At 29.7% G+C, this 16,785-nt stretch overlaps 1 protein-coding gene across 2 annotated transcripts; it reads left to right on the top strand.

Moving 5' to 3' along the window:
• Positions 1 to 7,405: 7,405 nt before the first annotated feature.
• On the top strand, positions 7,406 to 13,545 carry LOC125858192 (cyclic nucleotide-gated ion channel 1). 2 transcript variants are annotated; one of them, XM_049537900.1, is made up of 8 exons: positions 7,406 to 7,545; positions 8,298 to 8,522; positions 8,938 to 9,490; positions 9,870 to 10,082; positions 10,401 to 10,684; positions 11,774 to 11,885; positions 12,221 to 12,457; positions 12,656 to 13,545. In XM_049537900.1, the coding sequence occupies exons 2-8, from the start codon at positions 8,494 to 8,496 to the stop codon at positions 13,352 to 13,354; spliced, it is 2,127 nt and encodes a 708-aa protein (XP_049393857.1). In that variant the 5' UTR covers positions 7,406 to 7,545; positions 8,298 to 8,493; the 3' UTR covers positions 13,355 to 13,545. The 2 variants fall into 2 exon arrangements, with proteins under 2 accessions (XP_049393857.1, XP_049393858.1); XM_049537901.1 differs by having other exon boundaries at positions 8,284 to 8,522.
• The last annotated feature ends 3,240 nt before the right edge of the window (positions 13,546 to 16,785 follow it).

Below are 16,785 nucleotides of genomic sequence, written 5' to 3'. Positions count from 1 at the left end.
CATGAGTTCTCACTTTTTCTCAGATCATGGGTTAAAATTTAAAACTTATGAATACACTCATATTGTATATTTTTTCATGTAAATAAAGGACAAACAGCTGGGCATTATGACTTCATATGCACTTAATTATTAGTAGTGGACTTTTACTTTTCCCCTTTCCTCTCCTAGTCATTTCAACCAAGATGTTTTTTTGGCTCCTAATAACGTTTTTAGGAATATGCTGTAAAGTGTAAACGGACATTGAAAAATAAGGATGTGAAATACACAAGGGCATACTCTGTTTCATAAATAGACATAGGTGTCCGTGCTAGCATGAGCTTAATATTTGTTACGGAGTATTATTTTGTCTCGATTTATTTGACATAGATAGTATTTAGAGAGTTGATTAAATTTTAAAATAATTTTTAAACATTTTAAGTTGTTAATTATTGTGATTTATAACATTTTTTACGTAGATTTTTAAAAGTGTTAATCTCATAGTGCCAATGCATGCAACACATATAGAATTTCAAGACTCAATCAAATATTGATAATTATTAAGATTTACAATGCTTTTTACGTAGTTTCTAAATTAAAGAATACATGTTTTTTTGTCTTATTTTATGTGACACCGATAGATTAATTTCAAGAATCAAATCAAATTTTTTTATTAAGTTATCAATTATCATGATTTATAATATTTTTTACGTAATTTTTAATTATATAAAAAAATAAAAAATAAAACAAACAAATTAAAACAAAAGAACCACAATTTATTTTTTTTATAGAAAATACCCTCAAAGTGCTCAAGTAGCCATTTTGACTTGTTGCCTGGCTGTGCACTTGAAACTCTCTCTTACAATATAGTAAAGTAATAACATTTGGATTATTTGATATGGTGTATGATTTTTTATTATTATTATAAAAATAACATATACAAATACGATGAAAAGGCGTGAAAAAAGTTTTGAAAGCCAATTATATATTTAACTATGTTAATGTGTACATTAAAATCCCTTGCGTTGCTAATACGTATACTATGATTTCTTGTGTATTGTTATATATAATATAATACCAAATAAAGTATAAAACTAATGTAAATATTGATTCTATATAACATTAAAAAGTATATTAAATAAAATATAATAATACACAAAGTTAATGCATGCATTGTATTTTCTAATGCATTCTACCAAGTCATCTCTTAACAAGTTCAAGATGTTGTTCCCAAAAGGATGCTTGACCTCTAACTATATATGGGATGCATGGATTTATTTCTACTAATTAAGGGTGAAACAATTATTATAAGTATGTTTCAATCTCAAATAAGTTATTATGGATGATCAGATGAATTAACACTGGCTATGTTTCTCTATGTAAGTTCATTTCATATCAAATTTATATAAAATATAAATTATTGTGAATTTTTAACAGAGTTAACGATCAAAATCACATATAAAGTATCACATTTTTGTGAGTCTTTTGGCTAAATTATCAAGTGTTCATTTTTCCTACGTGATCTATCACCAATTATTTGTCAAAGCACATCTCAACTATTAATTGTTTTCTTTTCTTTTTTTAATCTAAATATGCTATAACTATGTAAGAAAAGAAAACAATTGTCAGGTAAAATGTCTTTTGATAAATAGTTGATCATAGTTCAAATTATAAAAAAAAAGTGAACATTATCGTATAGGAAACTTGCAAATACATAATAATTTAAATAGAAAAATAATAATTCACATATGTTTAAGAGCGTTACTAACTCTCCAAAAAGTTCTTATCAAGAATATTTACCAAGTGACACGACAGTGAGAAAATTTTTAATACGGTTGAGGCCCAACTAACAATAGTTGTATGAGACACCATTCAACTTTTGACATTTGGATTTGTGGTTCTCATTTTAACACCACACACTCTCTCACCTTATTTTTTCGAATTCCTCCCTTTTCCTCATAATAAGTATTTTACCTCTTTTTTTTTTAATAGTCTTAAATTTTTATTTTCCAAAAGTCAAATAAAAATATGTAAATTAATATCAATTCAAGTTTAAGCCTTTTATTCCCGTGATTGCTAATACGATTAAAAAATTGAACTCCATTATAATTATAGTCTTCTTTTCTTGATTTATATATTTTTTTGGTTGATTTTTTTTTAGATTTTTAACTTAAATTTCAATAATAAGTGCAACACAAAGTACAAAATATTTCTAAAAAAAATTGAAGAACGAGTGATTTTAGAATACTTATAGGTATGCTCTCACTTACTCATTGGTGAGTTTTTTTTCGGTATAATTTTTTTAAAAAAAATTAGTTTTGATTGATGATAGTTGAATTAACTAATAATGAATAATTAAAGGACTAAAAACAAGTGATTTTGAACATAAAATCAAATTTTAAAATCATCATAATAAAATTACAAATCAAACTAGAAAGTGAAAAAATAGAAAAAATAGAATTAAATTTATATAAAGGTAACTAGATTACAAATAAAAAGAGTAAAAAATTAATTTTACACAACACACACTATATTTAAAGAGGGAGATATTTTTATAATCACTTTGGTGGTTTTTCGATTTATTTTTACTTTGAAACCAAAATTGATCATGTCAATTTTTTTAAAAATAAAAAGAAAACAAATTGAAGGAAAAGAAATATTCAATTTAACTTAAATTTTTATTTAGTTCGATTTTTGATATTCAGTGAATACTTCTTAATACAAATATAAAGTGTGTGAATTTCTCATTCAAAATTTATCTTTTAAATGTATCCTAGGAATTTGATTCAATTTTTTGATATGTAAAATAAAACTTTTTTTTCTAAGGCTACGAGGAATAATTATATTTTAGTTGAATTGGTTGAGAGGTGGCAATTTTTTAAATTGGTTTAGCTGAGTGACAGAAATGATTAATGGGAAAGAAAGAGCTAATCAAGTTACTAATTAATAAAGAGCACAAAGAATTGAAAAAAAAAATGTGAAAAAGAGAAGAATATTGAACAAGGAGCTAAAATATTTTGAAGGGAAAAGAGGGGAATTTGGGGAAAAATAAGGTGAGAGAGTGTGTGGTGTTAAAATGGAACCACAAATCCAAATGTCAAAAATTGAATGGAGTCTCACACAACTATTGTTGATTGGGCCTTAACCATATTAAATTTTTCATGACAATGCCACTAAAACCTGTCACTTAAATCAACAGATACATGCTATTATTGGTGAAAATAATACACAGAAATAAGTAACGTAACTAAACAATTAAAATACATATTATAATCATTTAATTACAGTTAAAGAAAATGAAGTTTATATGCAAGTTGCAAGGATTAAGTTTTATATTAGTTTATAAACTTCATGATGAGATAAAAAAATTCTTCATAACGAGGAATTAAGACAAAGTAAGAACATGCTAGAATTAATGGATTAATACTAGTTGATAAGTATCAATCTTGAATGAATAATTAAGTGTTTAAAAAAAATTGATAAACACTTTTTTGGCTAAAACAATTGAAATGTCCTTCAAACTATTTACAAAAAACATATATAAATTTTAAAAGATTATTTTTTTTACGTAAAAAATGAATAACATTAATTAAACAAAGGGATAATTAAAAGTAATATCTTAGCTGAAACGGTAAAAAATAACCTGATCCATGTAGATTAAACAAAAATAACAAAAATCCATTTGTTTGTACCAAGTTCTTTTGATGCTTCACATTTTGTGATTGTGTTAATTCAAAAGACAATTATGTCTTTTTCATTTGAAGCTGGGTGTTTGATTTGAGACCAGTGCAAATACTTAAGTTACGTTTCAATTTATTTTAAATCTAAGTTCACTCAATTTTTCATCTTGTAATTAACAATGAGATTCTTAGAAATTCAGCCTCAATAATTTCTAACAAATAAATTCAGATGGATTGTGATATTTATATATAGTTTGGATCTAAGATTCACGTGGATCAATAATCAATACTGCCTATATATTTAATTAAGATCTTACTTATGATATCTTATAATTTCGTTAAAATGATTGATATGTTTAGTTGTAAAGTTATAATTGTAGTCTACTAGATAGAAGGAAGACATTTTTAATCCAACGCGTTACTCATCCGTCCATCATGAAAAATATGTTTTAATGAATATTAAGGGCAATTGGAATCTATAGGTGCAAAAAGAACAAATTTAAACCATTTCCAATATGGTAGAGACATTTTTTTACTTTTTTACATATAAACTATGAAATCATAAGTTATGGATAGTTAAAATTTGTAATTTTCATGCGATTTTACTTATAAACAATTGGCTTATTATTAAATACTTTTATGTTTAACAAGCAGATTAAAAAGAATATAAAAATATTTATAGGCTAAATTAATTAATTTATAAATTTATTCAAACACCATGTAAATCTCATGTCCTTTTTTGTTTTTGATTGAGTATACAAATTAGGTGATAAAATTAAAGTAGTAAATCTACTCAAAATGGTAGCATTCATACTGAAAATGCACCATACTCGCTCATGCCATATGGTGCTTAAATGTTTGTTTTATTACTATCAATATGAAAGGATGAATGAGATCTATTATTTTTAATTAAAAATCTTGAATTCAATTATAAGGAAAGTAAATGTAACATATTTTGTATAGCATGAACTCAAATAGATTGGATAAATAAATTTCGAATATTAAATAATTAACTAGAAGAAGAAACTCAAATCAATGGCATTTATTTTGTATATTTGAAGAAAATTAAATAAAAACTTACTTACATAATTGATTAATATATTATATTTGTTGTAGCTCGTATACTCACATTGATATCAATGTTTACTTCACTGCTTCCAAAATTTCCATCGTTATCAAAATAAAATTATTTTATATAGAATTCATTTGCTAATATCTAGTCTAGTTTAAAAATAGTAAGATGTCCAGAGAATTATTTTTACCATTAAGTTACATACTCTATGCTTAAGAAACTTTAATTTATGATTTATCTATTGAAAAAAATAGAAAAATATTTCTATTTTTGACTTCTCATATCAAGTTTAGAATTATAAATAAATCCTCTTTGACTAAAAAAAGACGTTTTATTTTTGTTTCTAACCTTTTTTTATCATCATATAAAAATACTCAATTTTTGTTGAAGCTTGTTAAGGAAAATACTAAAATAGTTTAGTCGAATGGAGATAATCAATAATGGGAGTTATACTGCAAATATGTAGAGTAATTAACCTATGACCTATCTACTCATGAAAAAGTATATATATATTAAAAAGAATAATAGGTTGTAGAAAGATTGGATCCTTATATATTAAACATTGTTAATGTTACTTAGAAAGTGTAGAAGATGAACTAAAACTCCATTGAAATTTGTTTAAGCTTGAGAATATAAGTTCCTGAGATTAGGTTTAATTTTGTGTGGATATTATTGCAACTGACTGGATACATATCTTAAAAAGATTTTGAATCTTAATTTTGGGATAATTTAATGGAGATTTGATGTGGTTTCAATTAAACTGAAGCCAAATTTGAAATAGAAGATAATCATGGTTGAAGATAAGATGTGTATCACATGCAATTTTTTGTGTAGTATTTGAATCATAAATACTAAGTTTGGAGACTTATGAATTTGTGCATAGCGAAAATGAATCAGCCATAATCGCGATTTCACGTGTCACTGATCGTCGAAAATTCTTACGAAGCTGATGAATTTTCTTTGTCCACAACCTAGATATTTTACATTTTTGTTTTAAAATTACCCCTAGCCCTTCATCTTAACGTGAAAAAATCACATATTTCTCTACATTCATATATAATGATGTATTTATATATCATAGATATAGTTTAAGAGAGGAGAAATTAATGAACTAATGGGCTAATTAACACCCCCCGTACGTGGAGCCAATTCAATAGTTATTTATTTCCAACACCTTATGTATCCCATGTATATATTCATCATACATACGTATATGTGTATATGTAAAATACATGCATCACATAATTTTTTTTAACCTGAATAAATTACAACTTTTGACTTCAGATCAGTCCAATTCATCCCTAGTCTTCCTCAACTATACCTCCTTTTCTCCATTATTTGTTTTTGAATATTGTGTATCATACTATCATTTATAACTTTTTGTTGGTTAAAAAGGGCTCGCAAGAAATGGTACACTCTTGCAAACACGAGCTAGTTCATTGGGCTCGTTGGTGCTACTTAGACATACACATAAACGGCCCAACTGATCTTGTTGTAATAACATGGGAAACTTTATTTTCGAGAAATATTAGGTACTATAGCTATAATTAAGAAAATTGTAATTCACGGCTATAGTTTTCCCAATTCTTGTTATTCGCATGATTTGTATAAATTTAAAATTTGTATCTCGGTTCCTGATTGTATAAATCCAGAATTTTGTATATGCTTACCCTAGCTATTTGTATACGATTTATGAAAAAATCATAGTAATAAATTACCCTGTTTGTATATTAACAAACGAATTATACAAATGGATTTCTGAAAAATTTCTAAATGTATAAATACAGAATTTGTATATACTTCAACCTCCATATCAAACGGAACTATAACTATGGAACGCAATTATCGAAATTATAGCTATAGAGTCTTACTATGTCTATTATGTTTGCTATTTTTAAAAATTTTCCCTTTATTTTTACAAATATATGCTATAATAAGAAAATATTGTTATATATAGCAATGACATCATCTTCTTTTTTTCACTTAACACCTACAATACAATTTTACTACGTATTATAGAGAACAGATTTATAAAACACATATAATACAATTTTTATTGATGAATAATATTTTTATCACACACTTTAATACACGTATAATGTCAATTTCTTACTAAACAAGCATAATATATTTCAAAACACTTAAAATATATTTAGACTACATGCATAATTTACTTTAACACATAATGCAAATTTATCATAGTATTGCTATAACTAAAAAGTATCGCTAATATCAATAATTATTCATAAATAAATACTCAACCAATTTTTCAAAAAATTTATATTACATTAAAAATTGTCTATGTTTCTAAATTTGTATATAAAAAAAAAGCCATCTTTCTCATCCACTAATATTATTTTTGTACGCTAAACACTGCAAATATAAAAACTCTTCATTGAGAGTCATTGTCATTTTTATACTTTGCTTAAAGAAAGATACGAAATTAATTCCAATATCGTAAACAAAAAAACAAAATCAATAAAAGAAAAAAAAAAACACTCAAGCGCGCCGTCGCCGTTAGTTTGGAAAACAAGTACCGTTAAGACAAAGAACCGGTTCAAATACTTGCCGTGGACTTTAATAGAGTCCATGACCCATTGACCCGTCTTTTTTTGTTTTCTCCCTCTATATTTTTTTCCGTTAAAAAGACAAGTTGATTGATAATATCTAATTAGAAAAAAAATAATTCAAAATCAGCCCTACAGAAGAAGTCTCCGGGAACCTTCCTTCACTCTATCATCGTCTTCGTCTTCTCTCTGAAAAATCTTAGTTGTTTCTTGCTGTACTGTACAGTTTGTCTCCGCAAAATTTGATTCGGTATGTATCTACGTTTCACTTCAATATTGTTGAAATTACTACTTGTTTGATTCGTATGGTTGAAATTTGTGAAATTTAATTTAAATTACACTGTATTGTCTTGTTCAAGTGGTTAGTATTTGTGCAAATATTAATTATACTACTAATTTCTTGTTGGTTGAGTTTAATTTGACAGTTGTTTTAGTGACGTGTTTTGGGGAAAACCTTGTTTTCGTTGATTGTGGACTACAATTTGTTTGAAGTAATGTTTCAAGTACAATAACTTTGAGAAATGAAGAAATTGATTTATGTTTGGATATTATATATGATAAAGGTAACATTTTGCTTTATGTTTTGATGTATTAGATGATTGATTATATCTGATAAAGGTATTAATGTTGTGAATATTTTCTTCGATGTAGATGTCTTCAATTAGATTAGTTGACCTTGTGGGAAGTTAGAGTTTTCGATGTCGTTGAACTTGAATGCAATTTTTAGGCTCCTATTTTACTTTCTCTATGGCTGTGTTGAGTGTAAACATTTTCTATTGAATATTTGGCTTCCTCCGTGCTGATGAAAAGTTTATGTTATAACTGACTAAGCAAGTTCAGTTCTTGATTCTAAATTTTGTGATTTTTGTGCGAAGAGTTTTGCATGTGACAGCATCTCAAAGTATTCCGATCATGCATCTTCAAAGGAAATATATCATGAGGTTTCTGGTTTTACTGTTATAATATGGGAGGAGATAATTTTTTTTAGGGAATGCTATGTAGGTCCTGGATGTGTTACTCGAAGTGGTTTTTATGAAGAAACCTGTCGTTCCTTGAAGGATTTTGGAAGCTTACTGCCTCTTGGAACAAAGACCCTTGTGTTTCGGCCCCTCCACGGATCCGCGCATAGCAGGAGTTTTAGTGCACTAGGCTGCCGTTTTACTGCCTGTTGGAACAGTTTGATGCACTGACTTAAGTTATGAATCACCGGCAAGAGAAATTTGTGAGGTCAGTTTCTGTGAACCTGGGAAACCCCTTTTATTTGTTCACTTGTTTATCTTATATCCTATCCACTTGATGTTTTTGTTTAGGAAGCATATTGAACTAGTTTCACTTGTCTTAATGTAAGCATTTGACACAGAAGAGAAAATTGAATGAGTGAACAGATTAGAGGGAATGGAGAATAAACTAATTATGGAATTTGTAGGAAAGAGAAAAGCTGTGTATCCGTCCCATATTCTGGTTTTATGTAGGATTACTTTATTTTGGTAAATTCGATCTTGTAACATAGACTTTAACCTACTTGATGCAAATTAACTATTCCATTGTAATTTAATGTAGCAAAGTTATATTAAACGTGGATCAATTTGCTGAGATGTCTGACTCTAAGCTTGTTTCTACACTTCAATTGATTTCTATGCAGGTTTCAGGATTGGAACTCAGAGAAAAGCTCAGAGGGGAATTTTACATATAAAGATGGAGTACGCGGGGGCAAATTTGGAGTGTTCTCCAATGAATTACGCAAAGCCCTGGAAAGTGGTTCTGGAAGGATTAAAAGCATAATACATGCCTTAAGTTCTTGTTTAAATTGCCTTCTGGCCAAAAGTTTGGGATCAGAAAACAAGATGCTTGATCCTCAAGGACCTTTTCTTCAGAAGTGGAACAAAATATTTGTATTATCCTGTGTAATTGCCATCTCCTTGGATCCTTTGTTCTTTTACATTCCAGTGATTGATAATAACAACAAATGCCTGCATTTGGATAGAAAAATGGAGGTTACAGCTAGTGTTTTGCGTTCCATCACTGATATCTTTTACCTTTTCCATATTGTGCTTCAATTTCGTACTGGTTTCATCGCCCCTTCATCACGTGTATTTGGAAGAGGCGTTTTGGTTGAAGATGCGTGGGAAATAGCAAAGAGATACTTGTCCTCTTACTTCTTAATAGATATTCTTGCAGTTCTTCCTCTACCACAGGTTAGAGTGACTTCTCTTCAATTGTTATTTCAGTTTTGATTTAAAGAATATTCTTATTTTACTAAATTGACACGTGGTTGGTCAATTGTGTCGAAGATTTATGCTGCTTTAAACAAACCATGATTCCATCTGTCGTGGAGAAGGTAGATTTCTATGATATGGTGCATTTTTTGGCGTTGGATGATTTTGTGAACTTTTGTGTTGTCATGCACTTATGATGTTAAGGGTGTTGTATGTTTTAAAGCTAGACTTGAGTTGTGAAAGAGATTGTACTGCGACAGGGACTAGTTTGATAACTAAAACCATGCAGCTCATACTACGCAAATACAAATCCTATATTTATTGTTTAAACTCATGTTTCTTTCCTGTTTTTTTTCAGGTCGCAATTTTAGTTGTCATTCCGAAATTGCAGGGTGCTAAGTCTTTGAATACAAAGACTTTGCTGAAATTTGTCGTCTTCTTCCAATATATTCCGAGGCTCCTTCGAGTATACCCTTTATATAAGGAAGTCACTAGAACTTCTGGCATACTCACTGAAACAGCATGGGCTGGAGCTGCGTTTAATCTCCTTCTTTATATGCTTGCCAGTCATGTAAGTTTGTGATAAGCTTGATTTAAGTTCTGAAACACTCAGAGACTATGCACTCTGCTAGTTTAAATGTGTTTGAAAATTACTTTTGGGATGACTGTATTTAAGGGTGTTATTTTTCATAATTGATTTTATTTTTGGTACTAAATTGAAAATTACTTTTGGGATGACTGTATCATAAGTTTTCTCTGTCATGCAAACATATCATCTACAGATATTCAGTAATATTTTTTAGCAAGTAGTTTAGTCATTATCTTATACTTGGCACACTATTATTGCTGAAACATTATGCATATAATGAGTCATAATCGGCTTTCTTAGGTACTTGGAGCCTTTTGGTACCTGTTTTCTATTGAACGTGAATCTACTTGTTGGCAACGAGCATGTGGAAATACATCTGCTTGTCATCATTCTTCATTGTACTGTGATGATGATCATACAAATTTCATAAAATTGCTGAATGATTCATGTCCTATAGAGACACCAAATACAACGCTTTTTGATTTTGGAATATTCCATGAAGCACTAAAGTCTGGTGTTGTGGAATCAATGGATTTTCCACAGAAGTTCTTTTATTGTTTCTGGTGGGGTTTGCAGAACTTGAGGTATGCTATCTCTGTGTACTTGAGTTTTGCATATTTACCTGCATGTTTGCTATTGATACTCTTACTCATTTGCTATGTCTAACCATATTTGTATGAATTATGCTGCTGCTCACAAGCCATATATTGGAAACAGAGGTAGGAAGAGTAGGAAACTCCTTTTGGGGCTAGCTTGTGGGTTATTTGTTGTATCTGTGGGTTCAGTGCACTGTACTTAATTTGATGCTAGAACATTTGGCTAGTCTCTTTTTAAAAGATTTCATATTGGTCTCTAATATTGACATGCCTCGGTGAGGGGAGGGTAGGAGATGAATACTTGGACAAACAAGCCCATTTCGCTGATACCGCTAGTGCAAGACATGCAAAAGCATGGTTTTATGTGCAAAAATATCTCTACATGTCCATAAAGAATGGCCTGGAAAAGTTCTTTTTCAGGATAAGTTGTTTTATAACATCTTTGATATCCAAATTTGAGGGAAAACCTTAGTAAAAATATATGTATTTTGAGTGCAATGAGGTTAAAAGGATCTTTAAAGACTAGGTGTGTTCGTTATCATGGAAAATGTTTTCCATGAAAACTGTTCTCTAGGAAAATAAGTGGGTTTCTTACTTATTTTCTTGTGTTCGGTAGGCAAGAAAAAAATATTATCCTAAAAACATTTGTATGTAATTTGGACAAATACTATGGGAGATAGGGGTGGGGAGGTAGGGGTGTGGGACGGTGAGATGAGGGGCAAAAGGGGGTTGGGGGTGAAGATGAGGTGTGTTAGAGGGTTAGAGGACGCAATTAATGTGGAATGTCATTACTGCAACTTTTTTTCCCTACTCCCATTAGAGAAGTCATTTACCTCATTATTAAGGAACAACAATCTTGTCTTTCTTAGTTTCATATTAGCCTTTCTTTTGTTCAGTCATTGTTTATATGTCAAACTTCCTAAGCACTTCTAATAGGTTTAGCTTTTTATCCCTGGTTGACCTTTACGTTTCATAACTAGAATATCTTTGTGGAGCTCCAATTGTGTGCTGTTCATTTTCAGTTGGATCTTTTGTTTGCTTTCATTCTAACTGATACTTTGCTTCTTTGTGTTGCAGTTCCCTCGGTCAAAACCTCGAAACAAGTACCTATGTCTGGGAAATTTGCTTTGCAGTTTTCATTTCCATCGCTGGCTTGGTGCTATTTTCATTTCTCATTGGAAACATGCAGGTAGCCTCATCACATTTTCAGTTCTATGTTAAAGTTCAGGCAATCACCAATTGTCATATACACTTGAGTACACACCAAAAATGATTGTTTTTCAGATTTGCCTTACAACTGCGAAATGATTTTTATAGAATTCTCATTATATCCATTATATATGTACTGATTATTCTTGATGTGCATAATGTGGTTAAAACAACTAAGATAGATGAGAGGTAGGTGGTAAGTTTTTTCAGCCCGGGAATAGGCTAACTGATAGGATATTGTTTTGACTCGGTGGTCATAATTAATTTTCAGTATCCACTATGTTCTGATTAACTGAAGTACTTGTGGTGTGACAGACGTATCTGCAGTCCACAACACTCAGGCTAGAAGAGATGAGGGTGAAAAGACGAGATGCAGAGCAGTGGATGTCTCACCGCTTACTCCCTGAGCACCTCCGGGAGAGGATCAGGCGCTATGAGCAATACAAGTGGCAGGAAACTAGGGGTGTTGATGAAGAGAATCTGATCCTCAACCTGCCTAAAGATCTCAGAAGAGATATAAAGCGCCATCTTTGTTTGGCTTTGCTCATGAGGGTACGTTGTGTTATTCCTGCTTTGCAACTCGATAAAATTTTCTTTCTTGTTCTTCTATGTATGTCATCGTCACCTAATGACTTCTGCAGTAGTAAGGTTTTCTGTGAGTTGCTAGGTTATAAGTATTTTTTTTCAATTTATGTTTCAATTTACTTGTTAATTTCTTAAGTAGTATGTGATTTTGGTTACAATTTGAAGGTTCCAATGTTTGAAAAAATGGATGAGCAACTCCTGGATGCACTATGTGACCGTCTCAGGCCCGTCCTTTACACAGAGAACAGCTTCATTGTGCGTGAAGGTGATCCGGTTGATGAGATGCTTTTTATAATGCGGGGCAAACTATTGACTGTAACCACTAATGGAGGGAGGACGGGGTTCTTTAACTCTGATTATCTAAAAGCTGGTGATTTTTGTGGAGAAGAGCTTCTTACTTGGGCTCTGGATCCTCATCCATCAAATAACCTCCCAATCTCAACCCGAACTGTCCAAGCGCTCTCAGAAGTCGAAGCATTTGCTCTTGTGGCCGATGATTTGAAATTTGTAGCCTCTCAGTTCCGGAGACTTCATAGCAAGCAACTCCGCCATACTTTTAGGTTTTACTCGCAGCAATGGAGAACCTGGGCGGCTTGCTTCATACAAGCAGCATGGCGCCGTCATTGTAGGAAGAAGCTAGAAGAATCTCTTTGCGAAGAAGAAAACAGATTACAAGATGCATTAGCAAAGGGAGGTGGTAGCTCGCCAAGTTTGGGTGCTACTATCTATGCATCACGATTTGCTGCTAATGCACTTCGTGCTTTGCGGCGCAATACTGCAAAGAAAGCAAGGATGGCAGATAGGATATCACCCATTTTGCTTCAGAAACCAGCTGAACCAGATTTTACTGCTGAAGATAAGTAAGTGTATTTAGTATGTTGTAATGCTTGCCTTCTTGTACATGATTGATTACATGTTTTTCCTGTATATTAGTTTGTTTGTAGCAATATCTTATATTTCCATCCTCAAGGCATATTAGCAAGAAAACATCATTTTGTACAAAGGAAATGATAGGCTTCTTCGATTTGTAGTAATCTTATATTTCAATCTCCTATCCTATATATACTACTACTCTCTTAGTTTCAATTTGTTTGTTTAATTTTTCTTTTTAGTCCATTTCAAATATATTTTAAATCTTTCTAGTTCAAGTAATTTTATCAACGTCAACTTCGCATACATGTACAAGTAATTACGGGGTGTTAGTGGTGGCTATGGTGAATTTTGTGGTGGTGGTTTGAAGGTGGAAATAGATGTGTGTATTATATATATATCTCACTGAATGTCTGGTGCATGTTCGGTGTAATTCTTTTTGTGTATGTCGTTGTGTATGTTTACTATATCCTATGAATCAGCGTATACATAAGATGATACAACGTTTACTAGATGTCCTATGTATCACTGTACATATAAGATGATACACAACAAATATATAATTGTGTATATCATATGTATGTTAAGTATATACATTAGGAGTGTAAAATGGGTGGGTTGGGTTGAAATTAGAGATATTAAAATGTGTTGAAATAGAAATTGGGAAAATTACTTATGTCACATTTACTTGCCTTAATATCCATTTATCCCTACCTTTTTTAAAAATTTCAAAAATCCCTTAATTCCCCCAATTCATAAAATCTTCCGGATACATAAATATTTCACTCCTATTTTTAGCCTACACCCACGTTTCTCACTCCCCATTTCACTCCTCCATTTTATCCCTAAATTCTCTCCACTTTTTTAGCAGTTACAAATTTCAAATTTATTTTGATTTTCAGAAGGTGTCTCTCAAGTTTATCAATTAATCTATTTTTGAATTTCAAATCTTCTATTAGTGATTTCAAATTATTCAAGAGGTAGATTTCTTTCCATCACTTCAATTTTTTATTTCTTTTATTATTATTTTTAAATCTTTTCATCTTAAAAAATAAAAATAAAATTACCTCCGCCCCTTGCCCTCATTGAAATCTTATTGAACCTTTGCAATTTTAGTTAATCATATTGTCGTTGAAATTTTTTGTTGAAAAATATTTATTTTCTTTTAGTGTTTCTACTATTGAAAAATGTCCAAAAGAAAAGAAGAAAAAAGTTGGATCTGCCATTGCACGATCATCACTATCAAAGATACATATTTTTAATGTATCTCGTTTATTTTTAGTCTTAAATTAGTCTTTGTTAGTGTTATCATTGATCTGATACATCACTTGCTACAATAACCTTTGTTTTATGCAATGTATAATATTCATACTTAAGGTATTGATACATAACTCTAATGTTGTTGAATCTTTGATTAGTGTTTATCATGTTCAATATAAATGTACTTGATACATAAACTTTGTGTTATTTATCACACACAAAAAAAAAAGAAGCTATTTTGGAACAATTACATGTATAATGTATTTTTATTTTTTTTAAATATAGTATTTCTCAAACAAAATAAGATACATAAATAATAATGTATCATACACTAATTTTTTAGTTATGATAGTAAATTCAAATTTATACTAAATGTATCTATACATAACAATTATCAAACATTAATGTATCGATCTCAAACTTAAAATCTTATGGGCAACACTTTCTTATTTAATGTATCTAGTAGAAATACAACACTTTTCAATTTAAATTGAAAGGATCTTCGTCATCTCAAACAAAATAAGATACCTAAATAATAATGTATCATGCACTAATTTTTTAGTTATGATACGTAAATTCGAATGTATACTAAATGTATCTGATACATAACAATTATCAAATAATAATGTATTGATCTCAAACCTAAAATCTTATGGACAACACTTTCTTATTTAATATATCTGGTAGAAATACAACACTTATCAATTTAAAATTGAAAGGATCTTCATGATGTATCTTCTCAAAATTTTCAACAATTTTGAATCAAAACGGAAAGGATCTTCAATAAACTGGAGAAAAATTTTGAATNCATATTTTTAATGTATCTCGTTTATTTTTAGTCTTAAATTAGTCTTTGTTAGTATTATCATTGATCTGATACATCATTGCTACAATAACCTTTGTTTTATGCAATGTATAATATTTATACTTAAGGTATTGATACATAACTCTAATGTTGTTGAATCTTTGATTAGTGTTTATCATGTTCAATATAAATGTACTTGATACATAAACTTTGTGTTATTTATCACACATAAAAAAAAAAGCTATTTTGGAACAAGTACATGTATAATGTATTTTTATTTTTTTTAAATATAGTATTTCTCAAACAAAATAAGATACATAAATAATAATGTATCATACACTAATTTTTTACATATGATAGTAAATTCAAATTTATACTAAATGTATCTATACATAACAATTACCAAACATTAATGTATCGATCTCAAACTTAAAATCTTATGGGCAACACTTTCTTATTTAATGTATCTAGTAGAAATACAACACTTATCAATTTAAATTGAAAGGATCTTCGTCATCTCAAACAAAATAAGATACCTAAATAATAATGTATCATGCACTAATTTTTTAGTTATGATACGTAAATTTGAATGTATACTAAATGTATCTGATACATAACAATTATCAAATAATAATGTATTGATCTCAAACCTAAAATCTTATGGACAACACTTTCTTATTTAATATATCTGGTAGAAATACAACACTTATCAATTTAAAATTGAAAGGATCTTCATGATGTATCTTCTCAAAATTTTCAACAATTTTGAATCAAAAGGGAAAGGATCTTCAATAAACTGGAGAAGAATTTTGAATATCAAATTTTTTGACAATCTTGAATCAAAATCGAAAGGATATTCAATGAACTTGAAGATTCACAAAAGAAATCGTTTGTCCAACAACAATTCCATCACTTTTGCATCCTTCATAACTCACCTCACTTATCCAAAATTTCGACAAAAGTTTTTTTGAAACAGAGAGAACGATGAACAAGAAGAAGAAATTTAATTTTTGAATTTTTTGGTTTGTTACACTATAGGATTTTGAATTCTTGACAATAATTTGGAATGAAATAGTGTAATTTATGGGATTTTAATTTGATTTTCAGCTTCTTTTTTCCCCCTTAATTAGTGCAACAAATGGATACTATGAGATCTTAATTTGATTTTTCAGCTTTTTTCCCCCTTAATAAGTGCAACAGATTGATACATAATATCAACAATAATGTATCCGGATTCTTAATTATGTATCCGAAATGCCTAAAAAATATGAAATTTCTGTAATTACAAAAATAATAGGGATGGAAGGTAATTTAGGTTTTATACTATGGTATTTATGTAAGTTATACATAGAAGTTTGGT

The sequence above is a fragment of the Solanum stenotomum genome, chromosome 3 (genome assembly GCF_019186545.1).
Source record: "Solanum stenotomum isolate F172 chromosome 3, ASM1918654v1, whole genome shotgun sequence".
NCBI lineage: Eukaryota > Viridiplantae > Streptophyta > Magnoliopsida > Solanales > Solanaceae > Solanum > Solanum stenotomum.
The sequence above is the reverse complement of the archived record's forward strand: the minus strand, read 5'-3'. Positions and strand labels throughout refer to the sequence as shown.